We start from the raw sequence: 17,637 nt of genomic DNA, 5'->3' as shown, positions 1-17,637 counted from the left end.
ATAACTGGGGATTAAGGATATAAAGTAAAGATAACAGAGACTGTTGATCCAGGGAACATCCAATTGCCTTCTGGAATCAGGAATGAATTTTTTTCCCCTGTTGGAACAAATTGAACCAGGGTTTTAATTGATATATGTCTTTTTTTCAACCTAACCTACTATGTACTTATGTAACCAACAGAAGAAATGTCACCATTGAAAGAAACTTGGAGGAGCAGCTAGATAAATAGAAAGCAAACCAAGAGAAATCAGTGTCACAGAGGAAAGATCCAGTTGATAAAAGAGAGAAAAACTATACATTACTATGTCTGCTATTTATATCACAATTTTTTTTGATTGTTTTATTATTGTTTTTTCTTTTTTAAAAGCTTTTTTTAAGTGTTGCTTGGTTACAGGTCCTCATGAAAGCCACTCAGAAAATTGATGATGGTAAACCAAAGACAAAATTAAATCATCCAGCAAGAGAGTGTGATTATGAAGATCTGAAAGCAGAAATTGCGGCTCTTTTGCAGCAGGTAAATATATTTCCACATAAATGAACTCACTTGTTTGCCAAGCTTTTAAGCTATAAACTATAGAGTTTTGCAATATATATGGTTAATAATGTTTGTAGGTATATTACTGAAATACATTATCTGTGATTGTATTGTGTACCTGGAAATGGTAATATTATTAGGAATATTTATTTGTATTCATTTGTAGATAATTTAATTTTTTATGAGCATTCTTAGAAATGTAATATTTAGATTTTTAAATGGAAAAATACCTGATCTCATAAAATGCTTCTTTGTGATAAACAGCCCTCACCACCATCATTTTTAAAGAATAATAAAGTACTGTTCAAGTAGCCACCAACAGATTTCCAGGAACTATTTTTATGCTATCTAGTTCATATAATTCAGATTACCCATGCTGTTTATTTTACCAGTGCCTCTGCAACATTAACTTTTATTGCCAGTCAAAACTGGCGTTAGCTGTGTGAGACTTGTAGGATGTCGCTAACACCTGGATAATCACATCTATTAAGTATTTTTTTAAAATTTGTTTTAACATAGGCAATATACATACCTTTAGTTAACCCCACTGAATGCAAGTGACAGACCTGCTATCATGCCTTTATCTGTATCGTTTGCTTTGTAAAAATAGCTTACTGTCTAATGTCTTTGTATGTGGTTCAGGTACATATTTAATCTGAGGCTCAATGCTGTCTGAACAGGTCCTGGAGTGGTTCTATATGCTAGTTTTATTAAGTCTTGACTAGGGTATTGCGGATCCCGTGCTCCACCGATAATTACCCCTCTATCTATACTTGAATCATTTCTTAATTTACATTTGCTTGCCAACCTCCTCCATTCTTACCCCCTTCCCCTATATCAAAACACAATACCTTTTTGGACTTAAAATTGACTGGCAAGCAGCCGTTTATTTATACACAACAAATAATTTAACATAACATTTGCATAATTAACCATAAATACAAAATAACCATAAATAATAATAATTAACCATAAATACCATAAATAACATACATAACATTATTAATACCCTTAAAACTGTAAATAGCTATAAATAACTATAAATAACTCAGATTATTAACCTTTTTAATAACCCCTAACATTTCAAAATATTAACACCCCCCAAACTTTGGACAATCCTTTTAGTCTACCTCCTTGAGTTATTTACTCAGGCTGCAGGTCTTGGAAGGTAAAGCCCGCCTCCAGTTGCAATAGTTGCAACCCACCATAACCATTGTTATGGCCCCTAGGCCCAACCCTGCCTCAGAGGCCCACACAAACCAACCAAAAGGGGCACTCTACCACCCGGGATGCCCCTTCACCACCAATTACCACAGGGCACTTACCTTCCCCCAGACCCCAACTTTGTTGTGTGCTTAACATGAAGATCCAGGCACTGGTGTACATTTAAGGAGCTCAATCTGTAGACTTCAAAAACTCTAAAATCAATAAATGGGGAATGCACTGGGTCTCTGGCTTGAAGGCAAAGACAACCAAAAAACTCTTTCATGATTGAGGATAGGTAATTGTGAGCCTAATAAAAACTACCACCTGCAAAATGTACCATGGATCCCCATGGTGGGAAAGTTGGAGGGTGGATATTTCTAAAGAACCATTCATTGTGACTCCATCCCAAGCTGACCTAAGCTGGATGCAGACAAGAATTGTGCAGATTCATATCACCTCTTATACCCTATTCTAAGGCACCTCAGCAGTCTGAAAGCAGCATTACCGTTACATGTTTGAACATTAAAATAAATACTCAATTTCCAACATGCTGTGGGCATGTACTGCATATGAAAATTCTGTAAAATTGTTAGAAAAATTCTACTTTACTGCTAACAAACTTTGCTGGTAAAACTATAGTTCTAATAAAGGGAGGTTGGAGGGACCTGGCCCATGGTGTAGTAAATATAAGTTGCAGCCTGTCAAAATAGGATAACCAATATGTGGGTGGAGTTTGTTCTGGTTCAGAAAGGGCTTGGCATGTTACTGACATGTTTTACTTTTTTTAGATCCAGATACATGAAGAAGACTTTAGACAAGAAAGAACTGACAAAGAGAAACTACGCAAAGAAAATGAGAAACTACGTCAGATTAAGCAGAGATTAAGGCTTCAGATCCAATCCGATAATACTGTAAGAATTTAAAGTGAAATAACAAAACCTCCCTACCATATATATTTCCAGAATTTTAAAGAATATTCTTGCAGATTATGTCCTATGTCTGATAGGCAGACATTGTAGGCAGAAATTGTAAAATAAATATTTAAATAAAAAATATATAAATAAAGATTTTATATGCCCTGACTGTGTCCTAATTCAAGACTCCAACAGATTCTGTGTCATTAACCTTGAAGATATGTCCTTAATTTAAATATTTTATTTGACGGGCTTTTACATCATATTTGTATTCAATAGTTGACATCATAAGTTTCTACTCTCTGCCCAGAGCCGGGATCTCTGTTTTCACAGGTGATGCATCTCTCACTGCTGCTAACATATGGAATGTAAATGTGAGACAAGATTTTAAATGGATTAAAGTATGATGCAATATTTTAAACTTATGGCAATTAGATCTCACTGCATGAAAGCCATTGTATTCTTATGGTAAGACTTTGATCTGACAGTCACCGCACAAATAACAAATAAATGGGAGTTATACAAAAGTCTTTATCCGCTTTATCCCATCGAATAACAACGTCCATGGAAACACATAAGCAGCATCGGTGTTATTAAATATAAAAAATATAAAGAATATAAATCCCATGTACTTATAAATTAATCATGCTGCAAAATTTATAAAATTATGTTATCATTTTGTCTTCTAAATGTGTTAGACCTTAATACTTTGCACATATATTGAACCTAATGAAGCTTTATTCAGAAATTCAGGAGTTTTTAAAAAGCAGGTGCAGTAAACGCCCCTAGAGTCTCCCCCTAATAATTTAAACAGTTTCGTCTGAACTTCAGTTTTTTTTTTTTTTTTTTTTTTACAAAAACCATAATAAAACCCTAAAAAAATGTAGGTAAAAGCACCAAAAAACAATAAATTCCAAATGCTTTCATGCAGTTGTTTTTCCATAAATGATAATTGTGTCACTTACAGAGTGTTTGACCAATCCAAGAAGTGACAGTTCCCTCGACAATACCCTTTCACTTTGCTTTACAGAGCTGTCTGCTCTACCAGGGTTATCTAATTATGGTGTCTGATGGCCTAACCCATCCTTTCTCATAGCTGGGGAAGGAGAGAAGAGGAATACTATCAAGTGTTACTTAAGTAACAAGTTTGAGTCTCCTGGGGCTGCCAAAATCAAATCCAACATGGCGGAACCCAGTCCCAAAGCTTTTTGGATTACTACACATGCCAAATGCAGGGTTCTCTCCAGGCCCTTTTAGCTGGGTGCACCACCCGGCACTTTTCAGCACCCACCCGGCTGTTTTTGGGTGGTTACTAAAGAGTTTGGTCACAATACAGGGGCTGCCACCCACCTACAATTTCTTCCCACCGGCTTAAAAAAATTTCTGGGTTGAGCACTGCAAATGAGTTTCATTATTCTCTCTAAATACTTCCCTTTCAATATAAAGAAACATTTTTAATCTTATATATGGGTATGGTAAATCTACTGTGCATGTGTTGATACTTTGGTTTAACAACGTACTGTATGTGAGCAAACAGCATGCAGTGGGTGTATTTAGGAAGTGTAAATGATAAGTAAATGGGTTCACAAGATCATGGACAACAGGGAATGGGGTGAACTGGTGCAATACAGCTGTGTTTGGATAAAGATCTGAAACCCTGAGCAGTGATCTTCTTTATTCATCTGAAGACTCTTCAATTATCTCCTGCTGGCTTCCTATATAAACTTGAGACCCCAGTGCTATGATTTTACAGAGCATTTCTGTCTCCACCACGTCCCACAACTCTTAATTTGTTTATTCTAAGTTATTGAAAATACATCAGGAGGGGGTGACATCATCATTTGGCTTTGTAGAAGTTCAGAGGAATCCTGATGGGGATGTTTTACCAGTAAAATCCCCCATATAAGAAGCCACCCTGTGATTCACTTTACCAGCAACCATGTAAAGCTAAAATATTACTTTTGGGAGCAGCTGACCTTTTATATATCATTAAAAGAAAGCTTTCACAATCAAATATAAAAAAAATCAAGAGTGGCCAGCATTGTAATAGATATTCACAATATTTACTCTTCTTGTTAGAATTTCCAGTATGTGAAGAGGTCTTGACATTTCTAAATTCAGTTTATTGTGTGCAAGACTGTACATCATTTGCTGCCTGTGATAGAAATAACAACTTATCAATATAACATTACGTCCCATGGACCGGATGTAAAATGACCTCTGCTATTATGCTTCCAGTAAATAACAAGCTCCCTGACAACCATGTATATTGTTTTATATATGTGGCATAACCAGCTAAATTGATCCCACTGAGAAGGACACTGCATGCAAGTTATTTATGAGATGTTAGGAGCAGCATGCTGTCTTATTGCTTCTTCTTTCCTGTGCTATTACCTCACTCTTGTTTTTTGTCCTTGTATTTCTTTCATCCTTTCCTGTCAATAACATTTTTTCTTTGTATTCATAACTTAATTTGTTTATTATATTCCTTACTTCAAGAGACTGTCCTCAAGCAACTTTTTGTACATGACGCATTGCCCACTTAAATGCAAAGACTTCTCTAAAGTGTTTAGTTTTGTGGCTATTACCAGACATTTTGGGAGACTGCTACAGTATATATAAGAATGCATGCAGCAGTTTTTCCATACTACACAGTGTTTCAAGCCTAAATGCCATAAAAAATGTAGCATTATTTAATTAGCCCATTAAATTAGGAATTTATTGCTTTCCTGGGTATGCCATAAACCCGAACATTATTTACCTTAACCTAAGGCCTTGTCACTTCCCCCCTTACCAATATCATCAAATGAAATACAGTAAGTATTGGAATTGAACAAATCCCATGGTGTAGCTGTGCTTGCCGGTAGCACCTTTCTGCAGAACTCTCACCTTTTGAACCTTCTTGTTTTCTGTTAACAGACTCAGGTCAGACAATTGCTCACCTGCTTCCTTATGTAGACATACACTTTCAATGGACTGCAGGGATGCTGGAAAATCTAGTCTGGAATTTATTTTTTGGGGGACCAAATGATCACATCTAAATGACCCTCCGACTAGCTAAATCTAGGAATGAGAGGAAATCACTGTGCTGCGTGCAATTACATTTGGCCAATGAAACAGATATTCTGTCCATCGCTTTGCATGTGTATGCTGTTTGTATTCATTTATAAAGCAGATCAGTATCAGAACTTGGTGTGTTAAATTAGCTTGAGTTCAGTTGGCTTTATTTATGTTTTTCTGTGTATGTAAACTATGTATTATATACTATATTTATTTAATAAAAACAATACAAGCATTGTTCTAAGCCTACAAATTTACAATGAGGTATATATATATATATATCGTTTTGTTTTTTTTTTTTGATGGGTCTCGTTTGACAAACTGGTTTTGAATTCATGTTTCTGTATAGCTTTGGTAAATTATTACCCATTGTAATAAAATATTATGTAATAACGCAAGGTATATTAGTTTCATTTTTTTTTTGCTTTTGACAAAATACAGAAGGGTTTAGAACCACTGTGAGGTTTTTATTGATGTCTATACACCCCCCTCCCCACCTTGAAAAATGAACCCTCTGTATTTGTCCTTTTGACTGTTGTTTTTAAATAGAAAGTGATAGGAAAGCAAAAAACATAAACATAACTTGGGTATAACTGTTTATGTGAGGACAATTTCCTTTTTCAACAGACTTTCTGTTGTATTTCTAGAACATGAAATAAAAGGAAATGTACACAACAAGGCACAGTAAAAAAAATGAAGAAAAAAAAAAAGTTTTGCCTTTTCTGTTCAAAAAAGATAAAAATTGCCTTAATGTACATTTTAAGCTTTTCCTAAATGGTATTAGTGTTAAACATATTATTTGCAATGAATATCTATGTTGGGGATTCTTTTGGTTTTGCTGCTTGGCAGGGTATCTCTTTAGCCACAATGTTCTTCTCGCTGCTCCTTCGTCTCCCTGCATGTTAATTAATTGTTCCAGTATGTGATTTGAGGATAGCATCTTGCGGTATATATAAAATGTTTATGATGGGTAGAGACGGCCAAAGTACATCTCATGGGAAAACAGAAAACAACCCAACAGGCTGTAACAGCGGTTGTGCTAAGCCAAAAAAGACTGAGCTAAATTACCTCTGTATGACAAACAAAAAAGTCTTTAAGCATGTTTATATTTTGAGCTTGCTGCTGAGTTTTTGTTTGAAGTATTCCTGAAGTCCATATTGTTGTAATAAGGTTTTATTATTCTGTGTAGCCAGATTACCAGTGCTATGTTCCAGGCCAGCTTCCTCCAGATGTGAAGAGGGGAGACTGGTAAGAAAGCAGCTGTGTTTTGCACCCTTTTCAAACTCTGCCTTTTGGTTGTATGTGTAGTGAGATATGACGATCTCTGAACTGCAATTTGGCAAGTTGATTTTTTTTTCTTTTTGCCCAACATTTATTATGTTTGCTCTGCCATGTATTATTGACTAAATTACTGCATCAACACCAATGTTTGCCCATAAAAATTAGAAGTATTGTTGTTGGCTACATCAACCATTTTACAAAATGTTGTATTTAGTTCAGATTTGTAGACCAATGAAAAAAGTGCGTTGGTTCATATACAATGACAAAATAATATGTGGTTTTAAAATGTGAATACAAAGTCGCAGCAGAAGAAACAATAGGCATTGTATATAAAGTTGAAGCAATTTTGTTTTTTTTTAGAACAGCAGCTACCATAACTGTCACTGTTATAGGAGAAAATGTGTTAGCAATTTGCTGGTTGTCTGCCTGCTTACAATCTTCCTTCTGGCTATTACAATTTGTGCAGCATGCAATAGGGATCTTCAGACTAAATGATATTTCTGGCTGGTTAATGTCTACAGGAAAAAAGAAAAATCATCAGCCATTTTATTTTTATCTACTAACTTGGCAGAACACATTGATCCTGTTTTACTAAAGGAGAATACCATGTTCATTTCAATTTCAAATTAAAAACAGGCTTTACTAAGCTAAAAACTCAAACTTCACTTTTCCCACTCAGTCCAAGGCATGGTAACGCCTACTTGGATGTCCAACAATATCTATTATTAATAATATTATTATTATTATTATTATTATTAATAATATTAATAAATAGGATTTATATAGCGGCAACATATTATGCAGCGCTGTACATCAAATAGGGCTTACAAATGACAGACAGTTACAGACAGTGACACAGGAGGAGGAGAGTACCCTGCCCCAAAGAGCTTACAATCCAGGAGGTGGGGGAAGTAACACACAATAGGAGGGGTGATTTTGAATGGTGGGAAGTAGTGAGGATTTAGGAGACAGAAGAAGATGGGTTGGCGAGTTTGGAAAAATTACTTTTGAGTGCGCTTTTAATGAGCAGAAAGTAGAAACAAGCCGAATAGAACAATGAAGACCATTCCAGAAAGTCGGGCAGCTCTAGAAAAGTCTTGGAGCCATGCGTGTGACAAGGTTATGAGTGAGGAAGTCAGTAGTAGGTGATTGAAGGATGGAAGAGAGCGACTAGGGGAGTATTTTTTTTATGTATGTAACGTACAACATAGCTTACAGAATGCAAAGGTCTGGAGTAAAGTGTTTGCCTGGGACAAGAAAAAAACATATGCAGTACACCTTGCAGTACATGCACATTTCTCTATGTTCTGCAGGCACAGAAACATACCTGTTTTTTTTTGTTTTTTTTTTTTGCATCTGTGCCCAAACTGCATTGAAATCCCAAGCACTGTTATCACTTTAAAATTTTCTCTGCTTTGGATTACAAAACACCCATTATGTTATGACTTAAAACATTGCTTGGGATTTATGTGCAGGAGAGACACACTGTTGCCAGATCAAGTGGGCAGTGCAGGTGTACTGTAGATCTGGAAGACCAAGCATTTGTCATAGAATAAAACATGTGGAAATAGTTATGGCAGGGGCAGACATAGGGATGTACAAAGTGTGACACTGCATGAAAGTCCCAGACCCTCCCAAGCCAACAGGAAACCCTACAGGGCTCCAAGTCTGTTAATTGGGGGTCCCTATGTCTGTTCTGCACTGGGCCTATTGTTGGTTATGCCTGCCTATGATGTATGAATTGCAGGGATGGAATAAATATGTGGAGTGCAACTTTTTTACATAAATTTACAAATGCAGAATTAAGCAAGAGCAAAATTACCTGCAAGCTAATATTCGTTTGATATATTGTTCAGAATATCATTTGCTTCATCTGGCTGCTACTAATTCCTTGTTTTACCTCTCGCAATGAGCCAACAGAAACTTTTTTTCTGTAATATACAGTAGGATGTCCATTTTTATAGGTATAAGTTTAAATTATTATAAAGTATTATTATAAAGTATTATAAGTATACAGACATTCTCCTAAAAGGGGGACAACGATTTTCCTTCTTCAGTAAAAAACTGCAGTGTCACCTATGTTGCTGCTGCTATAGCTGCTTAGATGTTGTCAGTGTTGTGGGCACCATAAATAGCCAAGACTATCTCTTTTGACTGCCCTTTAGAATAACATCACATGAAGCTTTGGAAATTATGTGAAGGCTACACCTTTCACCTCTTTTAGCACTCATCTATTAGGAATAATACTAGAATATGATTTTTTTTCTTATAAGAGAAAGAAAAAATGGAGATTTCAGATGACAAGCATTTATGGCAGGTATTAAAGATCTCATATATGTATTTTATTATGGAGCTGAATTGGAGAAACTAAATAACCTACAATGTGAAAGTTAAGAGAAAAGTCAGGCAGCAAAAATACTTCTCAATCTTTTTATAAATAGGCCACCCATGGATCTAATGATAGTGTATAAAACATAAACGATAAAAAAAAATAAGGAAAGCTAAAGATTATGTATTCCCAAAGATAAAATTTGTGCAAACTTGGGTTTCTCTTCCTTTTTAGCAAGTGGTTTTCCGACATTGACATGTTTTTTTCTTAAATTATGTTTTATTATTTTCAGGTGCTTCATTAAAGTCATACCACATGCCTAAATAGCCCAAGACCACTTCCTGTACTGCTGTTCTTTTAAGGCATATGCAGTTAGGGAGGACCTTTAAAGTGGGGAAAAAACATTGGGGAGTCCTCTTTATGCCACAGTTTTCTTTTAAGTCACTAGCTTCATATTTAAAATCAAAGCCAGACATCCAGAGATGTCAAAGTGGATTTAAGGTTATAGCATGCATAAAAAGGAGATGATGTTCCCTCTCCATGATGTTCAAAGTTATTACTTTAAGCAAAACTCAAAATCACATACGCTGTACATCACAGAGGCTACAAGCCCAAGACATGAATGGGCTTTGTCTGCCAGCCACAACTTTCATTCAGTGTCTGTATCTTATAGGGATCAGTGATGTGACTCGGTGCTGCCAGTGTGTCACTGCTCATCAAATGTTCAAATGAGCCCCATTGGTCGTGATGATTTTTCTATGACTGTTTTGTGTTGTTTGCATGTGTTTCTGCAATTATCTTTTTGTTCACATAACAGAATACACAAGTATGGGTTTCATTGTATGAACAAAATAGTATGCAAAAAAAGTGTTTAGAAGTGTTTACCCAGTCTTCGTTTACAACTCTATGATCTTGCATTAAATACAAGCTGTGATTATTTAGCTGAGTGATCAACTTTGCACAACAAGAACCTAAACCTTTTTTTTGTTTTTGTTATTTTTTAGATTACTACTAATGATTTCAATAGTACTTTCTTCTCCTGTGACTTTCAACATTGGTATATGAACAAGAAAAAAATACAAAAATATTTCAACAAATGAATGGAAGCAACAGTACACCATTGTCATACTGTGACTTGTAAGAATGTGCTGTAATATAGAAGTATATTTGATTTTTAAATTTAAATCAATAACTAACAAGGCTGACCAAGCAACTAATTCTCCCATTCTAGCCAATATGGATGTCGTCATCATGAATCATATACCTCATGGGGTATGTAGTATCACCAACTACATATAAGCAGTTGTTTTGAAAACCATATGAATTAAAAGACAAGCCATGGTTTCCTGTTTGGAAGAAAAGAATTTAAAACCACAAATTATTCCACAACGAATGAAAATTACAACACAACTTTTGCTTATGGGATATACTCCCTACTGCAAAAGCACATTGCAATACCATTATTAGGTTACATTTAGCAATCTCAAAAACACAGAAACACAAAGTATAACTCATTAGATACAGAAATTTGTTTTCTATAATAATACACAAGTTACTAGTATAATTCTTCCCAATCTAATTTCCTATAGAATACCAGTTAGAAGAAAAAAATGCCACACCAATCCCAGTGATATTTATTCATACCAGGTTAAGAATTCCTCTCTCTACCTATTTGCCCTTGTTTTTTTTAATAGAAATTATAGGTATATTGCAATTTCCCAGCAAAGAACCAACTCAACCGTTAATGGAGAAGTTCAACTCCGCTTTAAACATGAACTAAGGACTGTTCAGTACAAGTGCAGTATTAAGATGCAGAGGTAATTAACTCAACTTTCTGTTGAGAAATATCAAATGAAAAAATACTCTCAAAGATCTAGTTATAGTAACTTATTTCTAAATTTAAGGGCTGTATTTATAAAAGATGGAATCTGACATTCCCTCAAACATTCCCTCATGGGAATCTTCCAGGTCCATATGTTTCAATGGGGGTATTTGATTACCAACTGGGAATGTTTAAGGAAATGTCATTTTCCCTCACTTATAAATAGATCCCTATATGTGTAAATTATTTATAAATAGCAGTGAAAGACGTTATTTTGGAACACCAGTGATGTAATAAACTTTTTAAAGTAGTAGTATTTGAGGTCACAATTGGAATTTACAAAAAAACAGCTGCCTTGGGATACCATATCCAAGTTAGAAAGTTGTCATAAGGTTTATAAAAAAAAGTTTTAGATATAGATTTTAAATATTACAAAGAAAAAGGCATTTGAAATTGAAATAAAAAAAAAATAGAGCTACATTTTTCTATACACAGATGACTTTCTCTTTTCTAATCCTTTAGAAGAAAAGTACTTTTTGGGGTAGGAAGGGGGTGTATTAAATCTTTTAGGATGTAGTAGGAGGATAAAAAAAGCTGCTTTAATGCAAATAATAGGTGTAATTACTATTTCAGTTATTTAAACAGTATGAAAAGAGTAGATTTTCTAAATCTTATGCAATTTCTGTATTTCTATATTTCAAAACACACCAAGAGTTGTCATGTACCGTATGAAATATTAAGGCAGAATCAATTACCTGGATTGATGAGTGCACAGCCAGGGTCATCATTAGGACATGCCTTAAGGTTTTAGAATAGTTTGGTTAACATTGCCCAAGGAATCCTGCAGACAAGAGGGGCACATGGCACAGAGCAGATACAGAATTCTTTAAACTTCAACAAAATCTGACCATGGTTTTACCTTTTTGATGTTATAAAGGTCATAGCATTTTAATTATCAAAAGCAGGTTTTCTAAGCTATCACTCCAGCCAAATCAGCTATGAAGGGTGGACTGAAAACCTTTGAAGTAATCAAAAGGCAGATCTTGATGTATTCCTAAAGTTTACTTCAACTGCTCTTTGCAAAGATGCAGGTTAAATAATAGGAAAAACATAGTAATCTATTCTGTAGGATAGGTAGGTATGAAACAACTTTTTACCATAAATGTGTATACTTGCTGTATCAAGGTGGAAGTATTTGTGGGACTACAAATGTCAGTAAGAGGTAAGAAACAACACAAAACACTCCAAAGTAAAGGTTAATACCTATCCTTATTGAATGCCTTGCTTTGAGTTCCAAAAGCAAGATCACATGACTTGGTTTACCCCCAGGCAGTGCCCATTTTCATATCATCTAACTGGGAAGAGTCAGGCAGGGAGAAGCTGGTATTTCTTTACACATATCCAGAAAATGTCAGCATCAGCACTAAATTCCATGACATTTGTAGTTAACACTTTTACACTGTTCTTAACCAATCAGATTGCTACATCACCTTTGCTAGCTCATTTTTGCCAAACACCTTTGATATACTATACTATTAAAAGCATGACTTATTAGTATGATATTATATTTTGTATATTACCAGCTGCTTTTCTTGTCATGACCTGTTGCAGCATAGCAGTCACCATTTTTTTCTTATCAGGTGTCACACTTATCTCTTCCTCACTAAATCGCAGATGCCTCTCTCCTGCACATGCGGGCAGATCTGACTCTGGGCGTGCCTCTGTTTCCAAGCTTTATTAATGCCATCCAATCTGCTGGCCAATCAGAAAATAGCCTCTTAACCATCCCTGGCTATTTAGCTAGCTCAGACACAGCACTCAGCAATCATGCAATGTGTCTCCATTGTGCCGAGCCCTTAGTTCTGTGAGCTAGTTCCTGTACATCTATTTACTAATTCAGTGTTTCCTCTGTCCAGCTCCTGTGTTAACCCCTTGTTTTCCGGGCTGTTGGTTACAGCCAACTTCCCTGTGCTGTTCCAGTGTTCCTGTATGTCTGTGGATATCTCTGAGTCTCCTGTCCCTCCTGTTGCTTCCAGTGTCTCCTGTGTGCCCTGTGCCCATGGTGGCCCCTGTATCACTGATGTCTGTCTCCTGGGTCCCTGGTATATGACCCCTGGCCTGTTAACTGACCGCTCTTGCTTGCTGCCTGCCTCTACCTCGGCCTTCCTTGACTATCCTGCTTTGTGATTTGGTACCGTGTTTTACCCACCTTGGTGTGCCCAAGGACCACATCCTGGCAGTAACCAGCGGCACAACATTCTCACCTCAATCCTCTTGTACATCCACAATGCATGTATTCGGTATTCCTTGTTGTGTATTTAATTTGCTAAAAAAGATTACCTCCTAGGTAGCTTTATAGCTAATCATGTGTCAGAAGTGAAATTACAGATACCCTTTACTTAAAAAATACATTCAGAGTTCATGTACACTTTTATAGCTTTATTATTCATTCTGAGTATGTTCCAAATGTTCTCCACTTCTATCTATGCCTTTTTCTTTCTAAATTTCCCTGTGTACATTGCCAATGTTGTGGACCCCCTATTCGAAAAGAGTTGGAATATTGAAAATACGGTATCAGTCACAATCATATCATAAATACATTTAAAACAGTGAATGTTTTTTAGTATACAAAACCTTGTCATATAGTATTTCATGTGTTGGCTGTGACTGTGAATATGAGAATGATTGGAATGGTATTATTGTTTCTGCAAAAATAACAAGTGGACATCCTACAATATCTAGTAAAACCAACAAGATTTGGCCTCATACTTTCACTGTTATAAACTAAAAAACTAAAGAAGCGAAACATAAGCTCTGGCCAAACCACCAGATACATGCAGACTACCGGAAATAACATTATGACTCTGCAAGAGAGGAAATACCTACAGTATCAGCTCTCAATAGAATTGCCTGGGAAAACAGATGAGTCTTCCAATAACTTCACAGCCCTGGTATCTGTAGCTATGGAGACACTAAATAAAACAGCATCAGAATTGTATGAGAAACGGAATCCTCTAGACTACCCAAGCAGAAGAAATGATTAGAATGCAGTTCTTCTGAAAATAATCTTACATCACAGTTCACAAACCTTTTCGCCCAAGATCCACTTTAACTAACAGATTAGGTTAAGTTAAGGGTGTTGGCTAAAACTATTTCTCAAAAATGTAATGAAGAAACTTGTATGCTGGTGAAGTTAATCTACAAATAGATTTCATTTTTGTTGAAATATGAAAAAAACAGCAAAATGTCCAAACACCAGTTTTGTCCTTTAAACATAACATCCTGTGTTTGAAAAAAAGAAAGAAATAACATATTTTTTTGCATGCAGTATTAACCTCCCATATAAAACCCCATTAATATGCTTACCTGGTTGCAAAATCACCAGAAGATCTGTTTGACCACCAGCCCACCTTCTAGTTTAGGGCTACTTACAGTAACATTAAAGAGGTAGATTTTTCTAATGTTAAGACTAGTATGTATAATGTATCTCCCTTTGTTTTACCTCTTCTTTCCTTTTGTTCTCTCCTACTTCTATTTTCCTAATTGTATAAAATCACAGCACTCAATGGACTGCAAAACCAAGTAGTCCTATTGTTCTTTTTTCCTATTTTTATTTTTTTCTTCTTCTCTGTATGACTTTCCATCCTGAGAATGATGTTGGTTACTGTAATGTAATGATTTATCTCTTTTATGTGCTTCAATTGCTTTAGTATTTTCCTTTTTCATTGTTGCATAATTGAGTACCTTTATGTTAAATTTGTGTATATTGTTCATAGACAATAGATAGATAGATAGATAGATAGATAGATAGATAGATAGATAGATAGATAGATAGATAGATAATAGATAGATAGATAATATTGTATAGAGGTGATAAAATATTAATAAAAAATTATAATAAAACTAGAAATAACCTTACCTTATCTAGCATGAATATGCTGATTTAAAAGTAATGTCTTCCTAAATAATTTTTGATGGATGCTGTTTTGTAAAATTAAGTTCACATTTGGTACACCTTTCTTACATTCCCTTTAAGTTGCATACTCAATACAGCAGGAACAATAATTCAGGCTTAATCTTAGGCCAAGTAATGGTGTCATATTCCTTTGCTAGCAAAACAACTGCAGTGGAGTATCCTGATTAACAAGCACTTTTAAATGGTCCCAGTCTATAAAGGCATGCCTTTTTTTTGTGATTGTTATTTTTGAGCAATCATTTCTGATTTAGATCTGTGAAATTGTTTAGACCAGAATTGCAATGTGTGTGAAGCAATCTCTTTTGCTCATAGAAATAAAATAACTTTCCCTCGCTCTCACTCACAGTTGCTGACAGCTGTCTAAGCAGGAAGGATTTAGCAGGTGTCAACATTAATGGATCTGATGACCACTGACACGGAACCATAGAAATGTTTGCTGTTTTTTAGAAATAAGCCATGAAAGGCCACAAGTTAAATATGTGAAAAGCATTTTTTTTAATTATTGTTAGCGCTACTACATATAACTATTTCTTCACTTGGAAAGGTGATGATGACTGGTGATGAAAGAACACACAATTACCTTTACCTCCTAACTTACATCAGCTTCTGAAGAATGCCAGTTAAATAGGAACACACTCTAGCCTGGACAGAAAAAGAAGCAAAGTATGTTGTAATGTCACACACCCTATGATTTTTTGGACCACCTTTAGCTTAGATAATACCAGGTATGAGTAAGAATGCCTCTAAATTTCTTGTGAAAATTTCCTCAAATTTCTAATGGGTCTGCAAAATTTCAGCGAACGGATTTTGCGGGCCTATCAGAAGAACGAGGAAATCATTACAGGATGATTCCCACGGCTGCAATCATGAATGTAGCTGTGGGAATCCTCCTGTGTGTGATCCCCGGGCACTGGAGGGTAAATGAGGGCAAGCCCTCATTTAACCTCTAGTGCCTGGGGAGCGCACACAGGAGGATTTCCACGGCTGCATTCATGAATGCAGCCGCGGTACTCCTCCTGTCAGTGTGAGTACTGCGGCTGTGCTCATCAAAGAATGTAGCTGTGGGAATCATCACAGGATGATTCCCACAGCTGCATTTATTCATGATGAGCACAGCCGTGGTACTCCTGTGTTCTTGGATAGAGAATCTCTATCCAAGAACACATACTACAGGGCTGCAAGAGCAATCAGGGCAGCGGAGCTGTCAGCTCCACTCCCCTGATTGCTCTTGCAGGTTCTAAAAAGTTAGATCTCGATGGCCGAATTTAAACAGGCCGCTCTCGCTTACATGTTCGGTAGGCAAGAACGGCCCGATTCACCGTGAGTTCGAATTTTATAATCTCACTTGCTCATCCCTAGTTACAGCATTCATTTGCCAAAGTATCATATGTGTAGGTTTACGTAATGTCACATATAATTCCATCCAGATTTGCATTCATTTTTTGTCCAGATCTTGTATTAATGATGGCAATCGGACTTCTGCATAAAGGTTCTGATTTATTAAAGCTCTTCAAGGCAAAAGAGGATACACTTTCATCATTGAAGCTGGGTGATCCAGCAAACCTGGCATGAATTTCTTAAAAGTAATTTACTATTTGCTGGCAAATGTTTTGAATCCTGGACCAGATCCATTCTAGGTTTGCTGGATTACCAAGCTTCACTGATGAAAAATTATCCTCTCCAGCCTTGGAGAGCTTTAATAAATCAAGCCCAAAGTCTCCACCAGCACTTCCCAAAGATTCTTAATAGGTGTTAGGTTTGGTCAATCCATTTGTAAAAATCATGTCTTATGCTCCCTAAACTACACTTTCACATTTTGAGCCAGATTGTCATCTTGGAATATGCCCATGCCATTACTGATAAAAAAAAATGTTTTGATTGAAAAACCTGGTCATTCGGGTAGGTATTATATTCTAGGTCGGATACTAGATCTGACCAACTGAAGTAATCTCACATCCTAACATGGCTCCCACAGACTAGTTATACTACTACTCATATTCTCACAAGTGGGGCTACAGTTTTATTGCCCGTTTTACATGCCTTGAGAACACCTGCTGTACAACAGTTTACCAAAGAACAGGTTATAGTGGGTAAGTATAACATGAAAGAAGTCCTGAGAGCAGGTTGGATGGCAGGTGTTGTCCAGAAATGTAAAATTTAGATGCATGAAGAAAAGTCAGCATTTTTGGTCTTGCACCCAGATTTTTAGGTAGTGAAAATAAGGATCTTGGTAAATTAAAAATCTGTATTTGATATTTTGATGCCTAAAACTGGTTAAGCTTGGCTGTATCGCACAAAAGGCCTAGAAACTAAATTGTAAAGTGTTGAAATGCAAATGAGCATATCATATTTGTCACTGTATAATGTCTATAATTACAAAATAATAAGCACATGTTACATGTTTTCTTAGCAAACATGACATGCAAAGAACAGGGACTGTTTTGATTATGATTTTTTCCTAGAGGAAGGCATGGTGATGCATGACAGCATTGTCATATACGTTCCAGATTGAT

The 17,637-nt window shown here is 35.9% G+C and overlaps 1 protein-coding gene across 1 annotated transcript in view; it reads left to right on the top strand.

Moving 5' to 3' along the window:
* TNIP3 (TNFAIP3 interacting protein 3) overlaps positions 1-2,820 on the top strand; it is a 17,390-nt gene extending 14,570 nt beyond the window's left edge. The window contains exons 5-6 of the mRNA XM_072406821.1: positions 396-515; positions 2,531-2,820. Of these exons, the coding sequence (XP_072262922.1) occupies positions 396-515; positions 2,531-2,665 (255 nt within the window). The 3' untranslated portion in view covers positions 2,666-2,820. The remainder of the gene's footprint in view (positions 1-395; positions 516-2,530) is intronic.
* Positions 2,821-17,637: the final 14,817 nt, after the last annotated feature.

The sequence above is a fragment of the Pyxicephalus adspersus genome, chromosome 3 (genome assembly GCF_032062135.1).
Source record: "Pyxicephalus adspersus chromosome 3, UCB_Pads_2.0, whole genome shotgun sequence".
NCBI classification, from domain to species: Eukaryota; Metazoa; Chordata; class Amphibia; order Anura; family Pyxicephalidae; genus Pyxicephalus; species Pyxicephalus adspersus.
Note: the sequence above shows the minus strand (reverse complement) of the source record. Positions and strands in the feature narration are given on the sequence as shown.